The sequence below is a fragment of the Labeo rohita genome, chromosome 5 (genome assembly GCF_022985175.1).
Source record: "Labeo rohita strain BAU-BD-2019 chromosome 5, IGBB_LRoh.1.0, whole genome shotgun sequence".
Lineage (NCBI taxonomy): Eukaryota > Metazoa > Chordata > Actinopteri > Cypriniformes > Cyprinidae > Labeo > Labeo rohita.
In genome coordinates this window covers 13526436-13543608 of record NC_066873.1, presented here as the reverse complement: position 1 = coordinate 13543608, position 17173 = coordinate 13526436, and the positions used below count along the sequence as shown (strand labels likewise).

Below are 17173 nucleotides of genomic sequence, written 5' to 3'. Positions count from 1 at the left end.
TTAATCATGAGAACACATCAAAAAATCGTGATGTAAAGTGACTTCATGGGTTTTCTTCTTATATGTAGGATGCTTTTAATTATGTTTTGATTTTATTCATTATACCACTGTATTGCATTACATGTTCCTTGTGACTATAACCTACCTTGTCTCTACAATGATTTCTGTTACAGCTCCTCTTCCTCGATTCCTCCAGCAGAGCCCAGTAAATGCAACTGAGCTTCACGATGCAGACAGAGATATAAAGATACATAGGATATATAATTACAGATATAAATGTATATTCACTACTTATTCGTCAGCTCTGTCTCGGGTCGAAGTATTTTAGTTCTTTTTTATGAGAGAAAGAGAGAGAACATTTGTGTATTGCATGCCAATTTACAGTATATTTCTTAAACTTTTTGAGCAGTTTATAACATGTAAATGTCATTCTTTCGAGTAAAATTTTAAAAATTGGTAGCGCTGCATATGTTAAGTTCAGCAAGTTCAAGCAAGTTGACAAGTATGTTTTGGCACAGACTTACATGGTAATATCTGATGTATAAGCTAATCTGAGATTTGGACACTGAGCCCCTCGTTTTTCGTAAATAAATCACAAAAACCCATAGGAGTGTCTTTTTACTATCTAGGTATATTTATTTGAGTGCATTTAATGTTTTTTCAATATATATTTTCTTTTTAGAAGACATTAAATGTGAGAGTAAGATGAAAAATACTGGTTTGAGCAGCGTGATGAGGTCAGGTTGTCCAAAAATGTACCAACTTTAGTTGATAAAAGTCATTTAAATCTTGAGCATCAAAGCTCCATAAAAGAAAGTGAAATAATACAGATACAACATAATACTTAAAGGGTCTGTTATTAGTGTATTATTAAGATTGCTCATATCTCATATGTGACCCTGGACCATAAAACCAGTAATAAGTAGCACGTATATTTGTAGCAGTAGCTGACAATACATTGTTATGGGTTAAAATTATCGATTTTTCTTTTATGCCAAAAACCATTTGGATATTAAGTAAAGATCATGTTTCATTAAGATATTTTGTAAATCTCCTATGGTAAATATATCAAAACTTAATTTTTGATTAGTAATATGCTTCGCTACGAACTTAATTTTTGGACAATTTTAAAGGCGATTTCTCAATATTTAGATTATTATTATTTTTTTTTTTTTTGCACCCTCAGATTTTAGATTTTCAAATCATTGTATATCGGCCAAATATTGTCCTATCCTAACACACAATGCATCAACAGAAAACTTATTTATTCAGCTTTTAGATGTATAAATCTCAGTTTCAAACTATTGACCCTGACCCTCATGATTGGTTTTGTGGTCCAGCATCACATATTTAATAATATAAATGTGTTAGTAGACACCACTAGAAGAGAAAACTTATTTGTGTGTAATTCACGTTACAAAACTGTAGATGTTTCTACATTAAATGAAACAAAGTAACAAAGCATTGTTTCCTCTCAGTAATGTATACACCTTTTTCTTCATTGTGGAAGTAAGTCTATAGGTCAGGTTTGCCAGGTCTTCACAACAAAACCCACCCAATCGCATTCCGGGGGGTAAAATACACATTTTTTGGCAGGGTTCCCCTAGTTAAATTCTCATTCCAGGTGCTAAATATCACATTACTGGAGTCACTTCAACCCACGGACAGGAAAAACAACCGGAGGCAAAAGTAGCCCAATTCTGCAGGAAAACGGCGGACTTGGCAACACTGCTATGGGTGAGACTTCCGGCTCATTATCTGTATCAACGAGAACAAAGTGCCGAAAAGGGTACAACTGTTTGCACTACAAACCAGTGAACTCATAATTAAGATAAAACATTAAAATAATATAGTAAGACAACAATTTTCAATATTAAGTAGCAAAACCAGTTGTTTTGTACAGCTAAAAATAGCTGGACCAGAAGGCAAACCCATAAAATACCAGATATAGGAGTAATACATATACATCTCGTTTATTTACACTGCTACACATATAACGCAATGCGACAGATAGATAAATAGTCAGTTGGTTCTTGAGTAACAAATTTTTTTCTTTTCCCAAGTTCTTCAAGCTACCAAGGACAAAAACATTAACTTTAAAGCAATTAAACAGAGTTTGATAAATTGGGGTATCCAATGAGGTGAAATATGTGTGTTCACTTTTATTCTGGGTTAAAATTTGGATTTTGAATAAGTTAAATTGAGTTTTGGTACTAGTTAGTCTGTAGGCCCAACGAGAATAAACCAGTTATGTTCATCTAATGATACTGCTGTTGCGCTGTATAAAACTTAAAAATACTGTATAATCTATTGTTCATGAAGCTCAGTGTAAACATTACCACCGACTGTCTGTAAAACGACATGTGGACGGATCACAGTAACGTTACTTTTGACTTTACAGTAACACTCAAATGTGTGAAGCGACTTTTCAGTCACAAGAAGAATACCGCGATCACATAACAGCACAAATCCGGGATTGTCCAGTGCTATCGGAGTCTTTCAGACTTGTTTTGTCCCGTACCACAACTGCCTGGTTGCCGTACTGGCTGTACCAGGAGCTCTGACTGCGGCTCAGGTAATTGGTCGGAGGAGCTTTCTCCAGCTCCAGCTGCTGCTGCTGCCAAATCAGCAGAGATGTGTCCTTGAACCGGAGCCGAGCGTAGCTCTCCGACATCGCCTTCTCGGCTAAAGGATGGCGCTCCGTCATTGCGAGCAACGATGAAGTGCGGCCAGACGTCGTGTTGAATCTCGCATGAGGGTGAACATCTCGTATGTCGTCTGGGTTTTGATCATTTTTGTAGAACAGTGTCCCGAAGCTGCAGGTTTGATGGAGGAAGAAAAGCGACTTCAAACGCTTGTCTTCACCAGTTGCGCGTAATCAAAATGAGGCTTTAATGCTAATCCTCTCTGCATTTTGTTGGCTGGCGGTGCTTCATGCAGTTAGCAATAAGCGACGCCACTTATTAAAGTTGAAATATCGGTAGTAGTTTTACGAAAACCAAGTCTTCTTTGTTCTCAGACTTCTTCAACCGTTCACGGTTTTCCTTGTGTAATAATTTGAGGGAAGAAAAAAAAAAAAAAAAAAAACACAGCGGCCAGTTAGACTCCAACAACGCCGGCGGCTGCCTGTGGCAACAACGTCCGCATGAATGTGAGTCCGACTGCAAACTACAGCCGTTTTTAATAGTTCCGAGCGCAAGTTAATTCGCACAGCAAACATATTTGATATTAAACCCAGCGTTTAACATTAAACTGAGATTCTCTAATTAGTTATAGAATTACATTAGCTGGAAACAAAATGCGAAGTAATTTAGAAGACACCTTAATCAGACATAGAAATAAGTTTTTATTTCAAAGCAGTGAGCAAGCTAAAAAAAAAGTAATCCAAGTCTTCATCATCTGACATAAAACGTTAGATAATAAGCCTTTTGTGTAGGTGGCAATATGAGAGTGTCTGGTCCACCATTGAATTGAGAAAATATGAAGTAATGCAGCAATTAATAACGATTAATTGTAAAGATCATACAAGTACTGAAAGGTTTCAGTGAATGGTGGATCTTTCGAGGATTTTGTTCTCATTTCGTCTTAGGACCAGAATCGAGAGGCAACCCAATATCCTTTCCACGCAACTTCAGGCCTAAAAATGAAACAGAAAATATTTCAACAATGAGGGAAAAGAAACAAAGGCTACAGCATGAATTAAAATGTTGTTTGTTCTGATCAAAAGGAATGCAGTGCTTGTTCATTTACTTTACTAGAAACTAGTTCTTTTAACAAATGTTTAAAACGATCTATACTAATGTTTAAAGTCTGGGATCAATACAATATATATATATATATATATATATATATATATATATATATATATATATATATATATATATATATATATATATATATATATATATTATAATAATAATAATATAATATATAAATAAATAAATAAAATATATACACACACACACACACACATACATAAAACAAAACAAAAAACAAACAAAAAAAAAGAATACATGAATTTTTTTGGTAATGGATTTATAATGTTACAAAAATTAATCATGTTACCAAAAAAAAAAAAAGTGTTACATTTATTACATTATAAATTTTTTTTTTTTTTTTTTTTTATTGTAATGCATTTATGATGTTACAAAAAAAAGCTATGCTGAAAAAAAAAAAAAAAAGTTACATTTATGTTACAAAAAAAAAATTACTAGGAAAAAGACTGGAAAAAGGAATGCTGAATAATCAGCTTTGCCATCACTGGAAGAAAATAAGATTTGAAAACATTAAAATAAAAACAAACCATTTTAAATTAAAATAATATTTATCAATATTACTGTTTTACTGTATTTTCCATGCAGCCTTAGTGCATATAAGAGACTTCAAAAATAGTAAAAATGACACAAATGGTGAATCCATAAAGAGGTCACATGACAGGCTGAACACCAGTTGATTTTTATCTTGGATTCCCATTATGAGAGATTTTTTTTTGCAGAATATATAGAGGGTTTGCGCTTGCATCACGGTTTGATCAGTGGCCATATTGGAGATACTCAGATGTAAACAACAGCATTGACTGCACAGTTAATGTACTACTGAATACATTGTCCTGCTAGTTTATGTTAAACCAGAGGAAAAAAGTGTGGAAGCTGCTAAATCATATAGAGAAGCACTCAGTAAGCAGGACAGAGCGCAATACTTTGACAAACTAAAGTTAACATGTGGTAAAGATATGTACAAGCAATATTACTTAAAATATTAGCCTAATATTTCACCTACCAGAAATGATAAGAACAAACACGAATGTTGTCAAGATTCTTGCCCTGGTAATCCTGGTTCAGTTTGGCCAACCACAAATGCCTTTTGTTCCTCAGACAGTTTTTTGCACTCTTCTCCTTGATTTGTTACAACTTTTGCCAGTCTATAATATTTCAAATGTTTTTCCTGGTCTGACCGATTAGTACAGCCCAAAACATGACAATAACTGACTACTTTCAGCAGCAATAATCAGCAAAATTTGCAAGTTCCATTCAGTTCAGTAGCAGTTAGGGCTGCACGATTAATCGAATGAGTTTATGAGGCGCGCTTAGTCGATAGAGCCGGTACTTTGATTAGTAGTAAAGCTCCATCAGGTGCGTTCAGCTGGAGCGGCAATTAATACACAGAGCCGTAAATCACTGACAAGCTACGCCAAATTGCGCTCATAATCGCAGATGAATTGCATTCGGCTTTACTGACTAAGTGCGCCTCATAAACGCATTTGATTAATCGTGCAGCCCTAGTAGCAGTTTACATTCAGTGCCACCAATATGGCCGATTGTTGACGCATCATGAAAACGCTTAATTGCAGGTGACACACAGGCCTACAAATAAGGCATTTCTACAATGATCTGGTATTTAAAAATATGAGACACAGCCTATGTGACAGTGACGCATGGTTCAGCAAAATCAAAATCCTACCAATGGCTCGCTCAATCTTCCCCATGACTTGGTTATTGGGGATGGCCTTCCCAGATTCATACTCTGCAATGATCTGTGGCTTCTCATTGATTTTCTGCAAGAAACACACAATTATATTTTACATAACTATATGTAAATGATCAAATTAAAGATGAATCATAAGGTAAGTCATGCAAATACTCACAGTAGCCAGATCTTTCTGGGTGAGGCCTTTATTCTGACGGCCCTGCTGGATCACCTTCCCTACTTCCAGAGACACTCTCTGGTGGCTGAGCTCCTCTGTCTCTCTGTCCAGCTTGGCTGTGTTCTTGGTCACAACATGCTGTTTGTTTTGTCCAGCAGCCCCTTTGAAAAAGACATTTTTCATTTAGTTCCAGTTGGAATACACATTTATTATGTACGAAAGGTTATGTTCTTACATTTCTTAGATGTTTCGACGGCTTCTCCCTTCCTCTGAGCAGAAATTATAGCCTGAAACAAAAGTACTGTTAGCGTTATGTAAAGCGAAACTCCACGAACATCCGTGAACTGTTGTTATTAAGGCTTCCACCACGTTTCGTATCCTGCCTAATTCGACAAACAATACGATAATATTTCTACTGTATTAATTCCCAAATCGATATTTGAAACTTAATGACAAATGAAAGCAATTTTGCTCATTATTCGAGGCGAAACATGTGAAAGCAGGTCACAGCAACAATGTGTTTGTCGAGCGTGAACTAATAACGTCAGCAAACTATGTTAGCAGATGGCTGTGAAATACCTGCTTAGACTTCGACTGCGCAGCCGATCCCTTCTTCCTCAAAACAGTCACTGTATCCCAGTCACTCTCTGCCATGTTGTCGACAATTATTTGCAGAAGTGTTTGATTTTTAGGCAACAACGGAGCGGACAAGTTGTCGGGCACGTCCCTGATCTTTATGCTAGTGAACTAAACCGGATATACGTCACGGTATGAGGCACATGTCAACAAGCCCCTTTAACGTGCATTAACCTGAATCGTATTGTGTGTAGGTTAATATTTATTTTAAAGGGTGCCGAGAAACAAACAATTGTGTTTTTATCTGTCTTATATTTAATTAACTGCGTTATGAGTTATCAAAGCTTTTAATTTGCCTTGCGTGGCATCTGACGCAACAACATAATGGAATGACAAAGTTTGTTTTAATATGTTTTTTCATTAAAAATTATGTTTTCGATTGAAATTTATTTATTTATTTGAGAATAGACCAAAGTGCTTTTGAATATAATATTCTAAGAGCAGTGTTTTACTTTTTAATGGTTTTTAGGTAACAACATTTCTTTGTTTGTTTGCTTAGCCAATAAAAGTATCTTTGGAATGTAAGATTAAGGATTCAATTAAATTGTAAAACAGGTTCAAGCAAATTCTAAATTACAGATAAAATTCCAGTAAAATTGGTAATAATTATATTAATACCTGTCAATTAATAGAGTTAAACTTAATGTAATCTCCAGTAAGGGTTTGATTTTGGCCCATGTCCTCTCTGTAAATAATAAGTTACAATAAAGCCTAATAATAAAATAAACAAAGGCTTGGCATATTAATTAACAGAGTTGTATTTAACATCAATTTAAAACTTTCATAATTGTTACTTTATGTTAATGAAAAAATTGCCTAAACCTACAGATTTGCAATTTAATTAAATTTAAATGAAATATATATAAAACAAATAAAGTATATATAAAACAAGCATACATACAAAGTATGTATTTGTATATTTGTGTCAGTCAAACGTTTCGGATCAGTAAGATTTTTATTGTTTTTCTGTCTTTTCTGCTCATCAAGGCTGCATTTATTTGATTAAAACTACATAAAAAAACAGTAATAATAATATTGTGAAATATTTTTGCAAATTAAAATAGTGGTTTTCTATTTTAATATACTTTAAAATAGAATATATATTTTTTCCAGAATCATTACTCCAGTCTTCAGTGCCAAATGATCCTTCAGAAATCATTGTAATATGATTTATTATCAATGTTAAAAATTGAAATCATATATATATATATATATATATATATATATATTTATTTATTTATTCTGGAACCTGTGATGCTTTTTATCAGGATTCTTTGATGAATAAAACATATAAAAGAACAGCATTTATTTAAAATATAAATATTTTCTAACAATATACACTACTGTTCATAGTTTGGGGTCAGTACCTTTTTTCTTTATTTATTTATTTGAAAGAAAATATTTTTATTCAGCAAGGATGTGTTACATTGATGAAATGTGATAGTAAAGACTTATATTGTTAGAAAAGGTTCATCAAAGAATTCTAAAAAAAAAAAAGTTCCATATATATATATATATATATATATATATATATATATATATATATATTAAGCAGCACAATGTGTGACTCAGTAATGCCTGATAAAAATTCAGCTTTGCATTACAGGAATAAATGATATTTTAAAGTATATTAAAATAGAAAACCACTATTTTAAATTGCAATTATATTTCATATTTTTTTTCTGTATTTTTGATCAAATAAATGGAACTTTGATGAGCATAAGAGACTTAAATATTAAAAACAAACTTATCCCAAACTTTTGAGCGGCAGTGTATGCATTTTCATTTGTGCTTTGATCAAATGATCAAAGGTGTTTTGTGTTCTTGTAATCTTAAAGAACAATAGCACTTTTGTTCTACTGAATTTGACTTTAATACCTTTAGGAATTTTACTCAATCTGCAATGGAATTTTGCTCAAAGAAACTCTATAAATGACCAGGACGTGTAGAGAAACACGTTTCCTCTTCCATTATAAAAAAAAAAAAAAAAAAAAAAAAAACACAAAATGTGATCAAGCTTATTAAACAAAAATCAAATCTAAATCAATAGTGAACAGTCTGCATATGTGAGTGTATGTAGGTCACAGGAGCATTGCTGGGGTTCTAATAGTCGCTAGCATGAACATGGACTCAGAGACTGACCCCTGCTGGTATTTATAGACTGCTGAGTCAGGGTCAGGCACTGGCAGATCACTGCTATAAGCAAAAGAGGGTGGGGAGACTGACATCGACAGCTGCTGAGATATTAAGCAACCATTTCAATAGAAGCTTGATCTCTAGCACATTTATGTAAAACATGCATTGCAAACACAATCCGTGTCTGTAGTAATTTTACCACATCAGCTGTCAAGACTTTCTTCATCTCTTTGTCTTTCATCTTCCATCTGCAGATGATCACTCATCATAACAGCTTTTGAGATTTTCTTGAGATTTTATAATCTTATAATGTACAAAGTTGGCATCATGTTACATAAACTGCATTTTATTCATATCGCATAATCATTTCATTATAGATAGCGTAGAGTTATAAGTATTCATATCTGCATTTTTAGGCATGAAGAATCCAAAAACACACACACATGCATACACACATATTTTCACAGTTTTACTCAAAATTAATAAAAGCTGTTGATAAAAGATGTACAACTTGTTTGATTCATGTATCATTTATGTTTTTTTTTTAATCTGTACAGCACAACAAGATGTTTGGTTTACAACAATTATGTATCAAATTCATTGAAGAGATTCACTTATTCCATACATAACCCTGGCGTGGAAATCATATAAAATGGCACATCTGGGGCTTGCAGCGATAAGAATTAAACAACATACAATGTCGTACAAACAACATTTTGGTAAAAGTGAAAAATGTGCTTGAAATGTTCAATTTGAATGCCTACATAGTTATATTCATACAAATGTGATGCATTCAGAGTATCGTGAAAGGTCTGACTGAATTCAAATTCCAGACAACAGTCCAAAAACTCTCAAATTATCCATGATGGTTTCATTTACAACATTTTCTCAAATACATTGTAAAATTCCAAGAAAATAGAAATCTGAAATGACTCTGATTATGCTGCTTGATAAAGTCCCTGAGCAAATGTTTCGCTCACTTACTGTGATCAATAAAATCCATCAGCCGATTGATATAAATCACACATACTGATTTGGCCTTCATCAGTGTTAGCAATAAAAAATACTTGCATCAACATCCTTTCTTTTAAAGCGAAAGGAAAAACTGTGCACCTGATGCTTTTCCAAAGCGTTTTTCCAAACTTGATATTGCTTTGGCAGAAATGGAACAAGAAATGGTCAGATCAAGCGTATGAATGTGTGCTGCTTAGGGTAATGTTTTTAATAAAGTACTTTTTAGAATAAATGTAGGGCACTTAACCTGAACTGACGAAAAAAAAACATACGGCGACTTTTGAAATCCTTCAAAAGACGTGTGCTGATCAGTAGAGGGGGCTCCAGTTGAATGTTCCTATGGATATTAGAGTCTGGCAAGTGTTGGAAGACAGCCACACCATCTCCACTAAAGTGTAATGAAGGAATCCCAAGGCAAAGCCACATCCGACATCTGTCAGATGGTGGCGACCCAGCAACACACGGGACATGCCAACGAGGACTGCCCATAACACAAGCAAAATACGCAGAGGGACTGCAAGCACCAAGTGAGCCAACAGGAATTTAGACACCATGACTGCTCGGCTTGCATGGGCTGCTGGGAAAGAATAGATGTCCATGGCCAGGTAGTCCAGGAAGCTGGGCGGCATTTCCCATGGCCCTTTGCGCTTCACCAACTTCTGCATGCCTGCTACAGTCATCACATCCAGTAAGAGAGCTGTAAAGCAATCACATTTTCATTCACATTATTAAAGCAATATCAGACTCACAAGAATGTCTATAGCTGTGATTTGGCCACAAGTCATCACACCGACAGCTATAACACTCTTGTGAGTGTAATACTGCTTTTATATCCACCTTTTACTTCAACGTGAAAGTAAGCCTATGGGTGAGACTTCCAGTTCATTAGCCGCTATAGGGAGATGCCCAGAAGACTAACAATGTGCAGTAAACTATAAAACTGTTTGCACCACAAATCAGTGTGCTCATAATCAAGATAATACATTAAAATAATATGGTAAGACACACCAATTTGCAATATCAAGCAGCAAAATGAGCTGTTTTGTACAGCTACAAATAGCTGGACACAGATGAGACCGGAAGCCAAACCCATAAAATTTACAAATGGCCACACCCACTCTTACATGAAAAAAGGTGGATAATAAATAAGTAGAAGTCAAAGTCCCGCTACTTTCTTTTGTCACAGATCCAAATCCGTTGTTACTAGTTCAAAAGCTTTGTCCAATGTATCTCTGTACGTATTCGAAAATATCATGTTAGAACTAATGAACTTGAGACTTTTGTGACAAGAAAAAAATCAGAGCCACTTTAAAGGAGAAGTCCACTTCCAAAATAAAGATTCACATATAATGTACTCACCTCCTTGTCATCCAAGATGTTCATGTCTTTCTTTCTTCAGTCGTAAAGAAATTATGCTTTTTGAGGAAAACATTTCAGTATTTTTCTCCATACAATGGACTTTGATGGATTTTGAACTTCCAAAATGCAGTTTAAATGCGGCTTCAAATGATCCCAAATGCAGTTGTAAACAATCCCAGCCGAGGAAGAAGGGTCTTATCTAGCGAAATGATCAGTTATTTTCATTAAAAAGAAATACAATTTCAATACTTTTTATTCTCCAAATGCTCGTCTTGCCTCTCGTTGAACTCGAAAAACTCCAATCGTATTTTCTCCTTCAACTTCAAAAATCATTTTAAAATCATCCTACATCGCTGCAGAAGTAACGACCCAGTCTTTGCAAAGTGAACATGCAAAGAAGATCAAACACCCTTAACAAAAAAGGTAAAACAGCGATATAGGATGATTTTGAAGTTGAGGACATTTTTCGACATACCCTAACTGTTATGAACCGGAACAAAAACAGTTTAGGCAGAGTAAGACAAGACGAGCATTTGACATTAAAAAGTATATAAATTGTATTATATACAATTTTGGAAGTTCAAAATCGGTGCACCATATCAGTCCATTATATGAAGAAAAATGCTGAAATGTTTTCTTCAAAAAACAATTTCTTTACGACTGAAGACAGAAAGACATGAACATCTTGGATGACAATGGGGTGAGTACATTATATGTGAATCTCTGTTTTAGATGTGGGCTTCTCCTTTAAGGCAAACTTCCAAGTTTTCAAAATCTTCATGAGGAAATCTTTCGCATCACATGGATTTCTATTGAAATGACTAGCTTTTGCTCGTGAAAATTTGCTGACAAATGTGACAACACCTTAACGCTGTGCACTGTGGAGGAGACAAAAGTTTGTGGACGTCAGTGGAGGAGAGACTAGTATGGTGAATAAACTCATTTTGAGAGGAAAAAATCTTTTCTCTTAATGAATATATGCCATTAAACATATGTTTAAACATTGATTAGTCTATTTTTAGGCTTTACAAAATATATTTAGAAAATGAAAAAGAGAAGCCACAGGTAGTTTTGTGACAGGTAGGATTCAGGTTATGTTTACACTAGTGCATTTCTTTTTGCTAGTGTTGCGTCCGTCGTTTCCACTACTCCGGCGTTTCCACCCCTTTGAAATTCGATTCTTTTGAAAATGTTGCAGACGCTGTTGTAGTTTGAAAACTTCAGGGTTGTGTTTCAGTGTAAACAGACCAAAACTGAGACTTTTAAAAACCATGGCATGGCTGCCCACATTCGCTCTGCGTATCCTTGACGACCATGTAAACAATAACATCATGCTCACTTGTAACTGTATACATATCTATGGTTGTATGGTTTTCGGTACAACAGAAAACAAAAAAACAAATCTACTATGCTAGGTTTCTTTTCATTTATTTTAAACAGACAGTAATACAAATTACATTTTTTTTCCACCGACATGTGAAAATACTAAATATTATATTAAATTAATGTCATATATGGGCTATAAAATCTGCAGTACATATATACATACATGGAAGAAATACTTAAAATATACTGATAGACAAGGGGGAAAAAACTGTGCCACACATAACGTAGCCTATACTTGCTGAGTTTCAGTCCAGTTTTGTGACAGAAAGGAAACTCAAATGGCAGAAAGCGACATCCTATTTGATTTTTGTTGATTTTGCTGGTGTGAGGAAAGTTGAAGTAATCAGGCCGGCGCACACAAACACAAAACATATCAGTTCCAGGCTTCTAGCATTGCTAACTTGACAGCACAGTTGGTACTTTATCAAAATAAAAACAGTGAACAAAACATCAGCGCGCCCACCTCACTGTGTCACCGTTAGAACGTGACTGAAGTACAAAGTCTATAAGTTACATAATAAATAAAAGTTTATCATTTGGATGCATTGCAAATATGGAAATATTATGGAATATTTGGATTTGTGCCGAATGAGAGAGGTAGGATACAAGAGCACAAAGCTCTATTTCGCAGACAGTTGAGTGTGCAAGCCTTTAAAGTAACGTTATACTCCTTTGTCAGTGAGAGATGTGTTCAGAATCAGCACATGATTACTGTCTAGTGGGCTTTGTTTTTAAGTGCACAACTCCTGGCATTCGCTGTTTTTTTGGTTGTGTAGTGTGGACAGATTGTTTCTGAAATGCAGTGAAAATGCCAGTGTAGACGAGGATCGTTTTTATTTTAAAATGCTGTTTTAAAACGAAAATGCACTAGTGTAAACAGGGCTTCGGTGTATGGCACTTCTCATTGATTTCTATGGTATCTGCAAACAGCAAATTACTGCAGAGATTATCTTACTGTTGGGAGATGTATTACTATCGGAGAAAATGTAACGGTCAACTTGGATCACGTGTGGCTTGATAACCAATCACATTACAGCCTTGACATCATTGAATTTCAGTCAGAGTTGTGCGACACAGTCTGCATTTACGGATACCTTAGGAATGAATGAAGTGCATAAGCTGAATCACACCTGTTGCAAAAAGTCTGTGACTTCTCTTATAAAGCCAAATTTTCAATTTTTACTATTGTTTAGCATTTACCTCAAAAATTACCTCAAAAAGCTGTTTACTCAGCATTGTGAAGCCTCTCCTCCATTGACTTCCATTAAAAAAAAACAGCAGCTGGCCTCCTTCCCTGTGGTGCAGCGTTAGCTTTAGCCATTACACTTTTTTTGGCTAAAGGTTGCAGGCTTGCCTTCTAGTGGCTTTGTTTACTGGATGTTCATTGACATTCAGGCTATAATATGATTGGTCATCAAAGCACACATGATCCAAGCTGACCTTTAAACTTTCTCCAATGGTAGAGCTCAAGAGGCTGGTATCTTCCCATAATAATAGGAAAATTTCTAGCAAGACTGATATTTTAAGGTTTATATCACTTCAGAGACATGGATTAAAACACTAGGTCACATTTACATTACAGTCATGAGCTTTTGGATCTTCAAAGATTTGGTCACCATTCACTTGCATCGTATGGACCAACCACGCTAAAATATTTTACTTCAAATCTTCATATGGGAAGATTTACTGACTCATGGGGGTGAGTAAATGATGAGAGAATATTGATTCTTGGGTTTCAGTTTCAATTTAGATCCTTTTAAGGGAACCCCGGGTATTAACACTTGTATGACCTTATATAACGTAAATGATCCCTCTAACTGAAAGGAAGTAGTAGAAGTGTAGTAGAAAACACATAAGGGATTCATGTTATTTTAAAAATACACATTGTTTTACACATATTTTGGACAATGTTGGCGCCATTATTTCGATGATGGCACTCGGTGAGCTACTGCCTATTGCTATTTTTACTGCAACACACCTCGGAAAATAAAATACTGATACAATGACTACAGCTACTGAAATGTGTCGGCATGTTTACATCCTGCCAGGATGGCATCTAGTGTTTCTTGTCTCTGCCATTTTTAAAAGCTCTTTCAGTAGTTGTGGTCTACTAAAAGCCTCAAAGGCATCAGGGCTAAATTGAAGAGAAAGACGTGGGTCTTTAGGAGGTTTTATTCATCCGCATGCATCTTTCCATTATTTTCTGTTCGTCTTATCAATAGAAAAGCAGAGAAGACTTACATCGCTTCTTTTGTTGCCCTTCGACTGTAAAAAATAACCAAAAGCCACACAATGTTGTGTTGTGTTGCGGTAAAAATAGCAACAGGTAGCACCAGTAGCTCACCAAGCGCAACCATTTGACATCATCAAAATAATGGCAACAGTCCAAAATATATATAATACGATGTGTTTTTTTTTAAACACTGTAAATCTCTCATGGGTTTTCTACTACATATTTCAGTAAGAGACATCAATTACATTATATTAAGCCTTACAAGTATTTATACCCCGGATTCCCTTTAAAGAAAGTGAAATTAAAGGTAGTAAAAATAATAAATTCTAGAGTATTAAATGAAAATCTTTTCATTATGTTGAAGTGCAATGAACTAGTCACATGCGTTTGTAAGTCTGAACACATATCCTTGTATTCCCTCATCCACTGACCTACAAACCCAACAGCATCTTCACAAGCTGCTAAAAACCCTGAGTGTGAGCACAGCGTGATTTCAAATTCATATCAAAATTATTTGTGCTTGTCATACTTGATCATAATTACAATCTTACTCATAGTCATTCTCTTATTTTCACTCTCAGTTATGTACATAATTGATCTGAATGTCATTTTAATCAAATATTCAGATGTAAACCGTGGGAAACCAAAATGTAGGCTACATCACATTTAAATCCCTGTCCACCTTTCAGATAGAGCTTTACAAATACAAATGCATTTAGCATTACACATAGACTACCTAACACTGAAATGAATAAGAATTTAAATAGTCCCAAATTAGCATAAATGAGCCCAAAAGTCAATAGAATATACTCTTTCTGTCAGACACTCGGTCTATGGTGGTTTACAAGGACACATTTCTCAATCACAGTACCGTATGTGTGACCAAAATAGTAATGTTTATATAGCCACACACATTTTCAGACTCTGATAACATTCGGACGTTCTCCAGAGCGCTTGTTTATTACTCCTCGTCAGAAATGCGTTAAAACTTACCTAGTAGCAAATTGACCAAAACCTCTTGACCCGCCAACGTGTTGCTTCTTGTGAGACACACAATTGTGCCGAAGATCCACGGGATGCCATGGCCAGTGAGTGCGAGGAGCTTGACCATAGAGCGCACGCTTCCCCACGACGATGTGGTGTGCGCGCACACACCGAGCCGTTTAGACATGCAGATATCAATGGCCAGAAGAGAGTTCATAGCGATGCCTTTGAATGAGGGGTTTAGCTGCATGCAGTCCTCTTCTGGTAATTCCTTCCTTTCCTTATTGTTCTCGGGCGACTCGTGCTGCGCATTTGCGCCCTGCTGGTTTTGACTTTGCTGTCTCTGCGGCGGCCTCCGTGCGGTGCCGCGAGCTTCACCGCTACCGCTCTTCAAAGGCTGATTTAGAGACATAAACTCGGGTCTGTTCAGCACATTGTTTCGCTCCCTCACCCTGGATCGAGTCTGGTTCGCAGGCATTTTGATTTCTCTACGCACCTTCCAGCCTAAATGTGTTTTACTGTCCTGTTCTTCACACAGAGAGTCAGTGAACGGTCTACCATGTCCATTCCCAGATCATGTCTTGCTCTGTTCTAAGTGTTGCGACTTCTATTCCAGTTATACTAAAAATAGACATTCCAGCCGCCTGGATACATGAGACGCATCCACATGCTCCCGAAAATCAAGATAAACAAATGACACTCAGCTCAGATAATCTCCTTGTCTTTGCTTTTAAAAAATATATATAAAAGAAATACATGCATAGACAAAATTATTGTATTTATCTATCTGTTGTGTTTTTTTAATGCACTGTACTGTAGCTGCAACGCGTCATCGCTGCGTAAAAAATAAATTAAAGAGACGATTTGTTTGGGGTTTTTTTGGTTTATTTTTAAAAAAAATGTGCACTATCAGTCAAAATTTTTGGACAGTACGATTTTTAATGTTTTTTTTTTTTTTTTTTTTAAGAAGTCTTTTCTGCTTACCAAGCCTGCATTTATTTAATCCGAAGTACAGCAAAAACAGTACAATTTTGAAATATGTTCACTGTTTAAAAGAACTGTTTTGTATTTGAATATATTTTAAGATGTAATTTATTCCTGTGATTTCAAAGCTGAATTTTTAGCATCTTTACTCTAGTCACATGATCCTTCAGAAATCATTCTAATATTCTGATTTGCTTTTCAAAAAAAAAAAAAAAAAAAAAAAAAAAAAAAAAAAAAACATTTATTATGTTGAAAACAGCTGTGTAGAATTTTTTAGGCTTCTTTGATGAATAGAAAGTTCAGAAGAACAGCATTTATCTGAAATAGAAATCATTTGTAATCTATTTAGCATCACTTTCGATCATTTTAAAGCATCCTTGATTGGTTTCTGAAAAACTAAAGCATCCTTGATTATATTCTGAAAAAATAAAATAAAAAACAAATAAATAAAACATTTTTTGGTTATTATTATTATTATTATTATTATTTTACTGACTCCTAGCTTTTTAATGTTATAGTGTATAAGAATCTTGAAAAATGTACTCAACTGTTTTAAATATTGATAATAAAAATCATACAAGTTTTTGAACAGCAAATCAACATATTAGAATGATACCTGAAGGATCATGTGACACTGAAGACTGAAGTAATGATGCTGAAAATTTAGCTTTGATCACAGGAATAAATGACGTTATATATATTATATATTCAAATAGAAAGCAGTTATTTTTAAATAGTAAGAATATTTCACACTATTTTGCTGTATTTTGGATCAAACAATGCAGGCTTGGTGAGCA

General features: G+C 34.9%; 3 protein-coding genes across 3 annotated transcripts; all 3 read right to left on the bottom strand.

Moving 5' to 3' along the window:
- Positions 1 to 1954: 1954 nt before the first annotated feature.
- LOC127166205 (putative uncharacterized protein BRD3OS) lies at positions 1955 to 3197 on the bottom strand. Its single transcript, XM_051111325.1, has one exon. It carries the CDS (start codon positions 2705 to 2707, stop codon positions 2453 to 2455), a length of 255 nt encoding a protein of 84 aa, XP_050967282.1. The 5' UTR covers positions 2708 to 3197; the 3' UTR covers positions 1955 to 2452.
- Positions 3198 to 3326: 129 nt separating this feature from the next.
- edf1 (endothelial differentiation-related factor 1) lies at positions 3327 to 6413 on the bottom strand. The gene is made up of 5 exons (XM_051111324.1): positions 6224 to 6413; positions 5880 to 5931; positions 5645 to 5805; positions 5461 to 5554; positions 3327 to 3637 (listed from the first exon to the last, which is right to left on the bottom strand). The coding sequence occupies exons 1-5, from the start codon at positions 6296 to 6298 to the stop codon at positions 3576 to 3578; spliced, it is 444 nt and encodes a 147-aa protein (XP_050967281.1). The 5' UTR covers positions 6299 to 6413; the 3' UTR covers positions 3327 to 3575.
- Positions 6414 to 8741: 2328 nt separating this feature from the next.
- On the bottom strand, positions 8742 to 16021 carry plpp7a (phospholipid phosphatase 7a (inactive)). Its single transcript, XM_051111341.1, has 2 exons — positions 15402 to 16021; positions 8742 to 10127 (listed from the first exon to the last, which is right to left on the bottom strand). The coding sequence occupies exons 1-2, from the start codon at positions 15868 to 15870 to the stop codon at positions 9739 to 9741; spliced, it is 858 nt and encodes a 285-aa protein (XP_050967298.1). The 5' UTR covers positions 15871 to 16021; the 3' UTR covers positions 8742 to 9738.
- Between the last annotated feature and the right edge of the window lie 1152 nt (positions 16022 to 17173).

Excerpts from the sequence above, each read along its gene's own strand:
- LOC127166205 (XM_051111325.1), bottom strand. The coding sequence starts at position 2,707 with ATGACGGAGCGCCATCCTTTAGCCGAGAAGGCGATGTCGGAGAGCTAC.
- plpp7a (XM_051111341.1), bottom strand. The coding sequence starts at position 15,870 with ATGCCTGCGAACCAGACTCGATCCAGGGTGAGGGAGCGAAACAATGTG. Across the intron at positions 10,128-15,401 it reads TTTGGTCAATTTGCTACTAG|CTCTCTTACTGGATGTGATG; the intron begins GTAAGTTTTAAC and ends ATTGCTTTACAG.
- edf1 (XM_051111324.1), bottom strand. The coding sequence starts at position 6,298 with ATGGCAGAGAGTGACTGGGATACAGTGACTGTTTTGAGGAAGAAGGGA. Across the intron at positions 5,932-6,223 it reads CGCAGTCGAAGTCTAAGCAG|GCTATAATTTCTGCTCAGAG; the intron begins GTATTTCACAGC and ends CTTTTGTTTCAG. Across the intron at positions 5,806-5,879 it reads CGTCGAAACATCTAAGAAAT|GGGCTGCTGGACAAAACAAA; the intron begins GTAAGAACATAA and ends TCTTTTTCAAAG.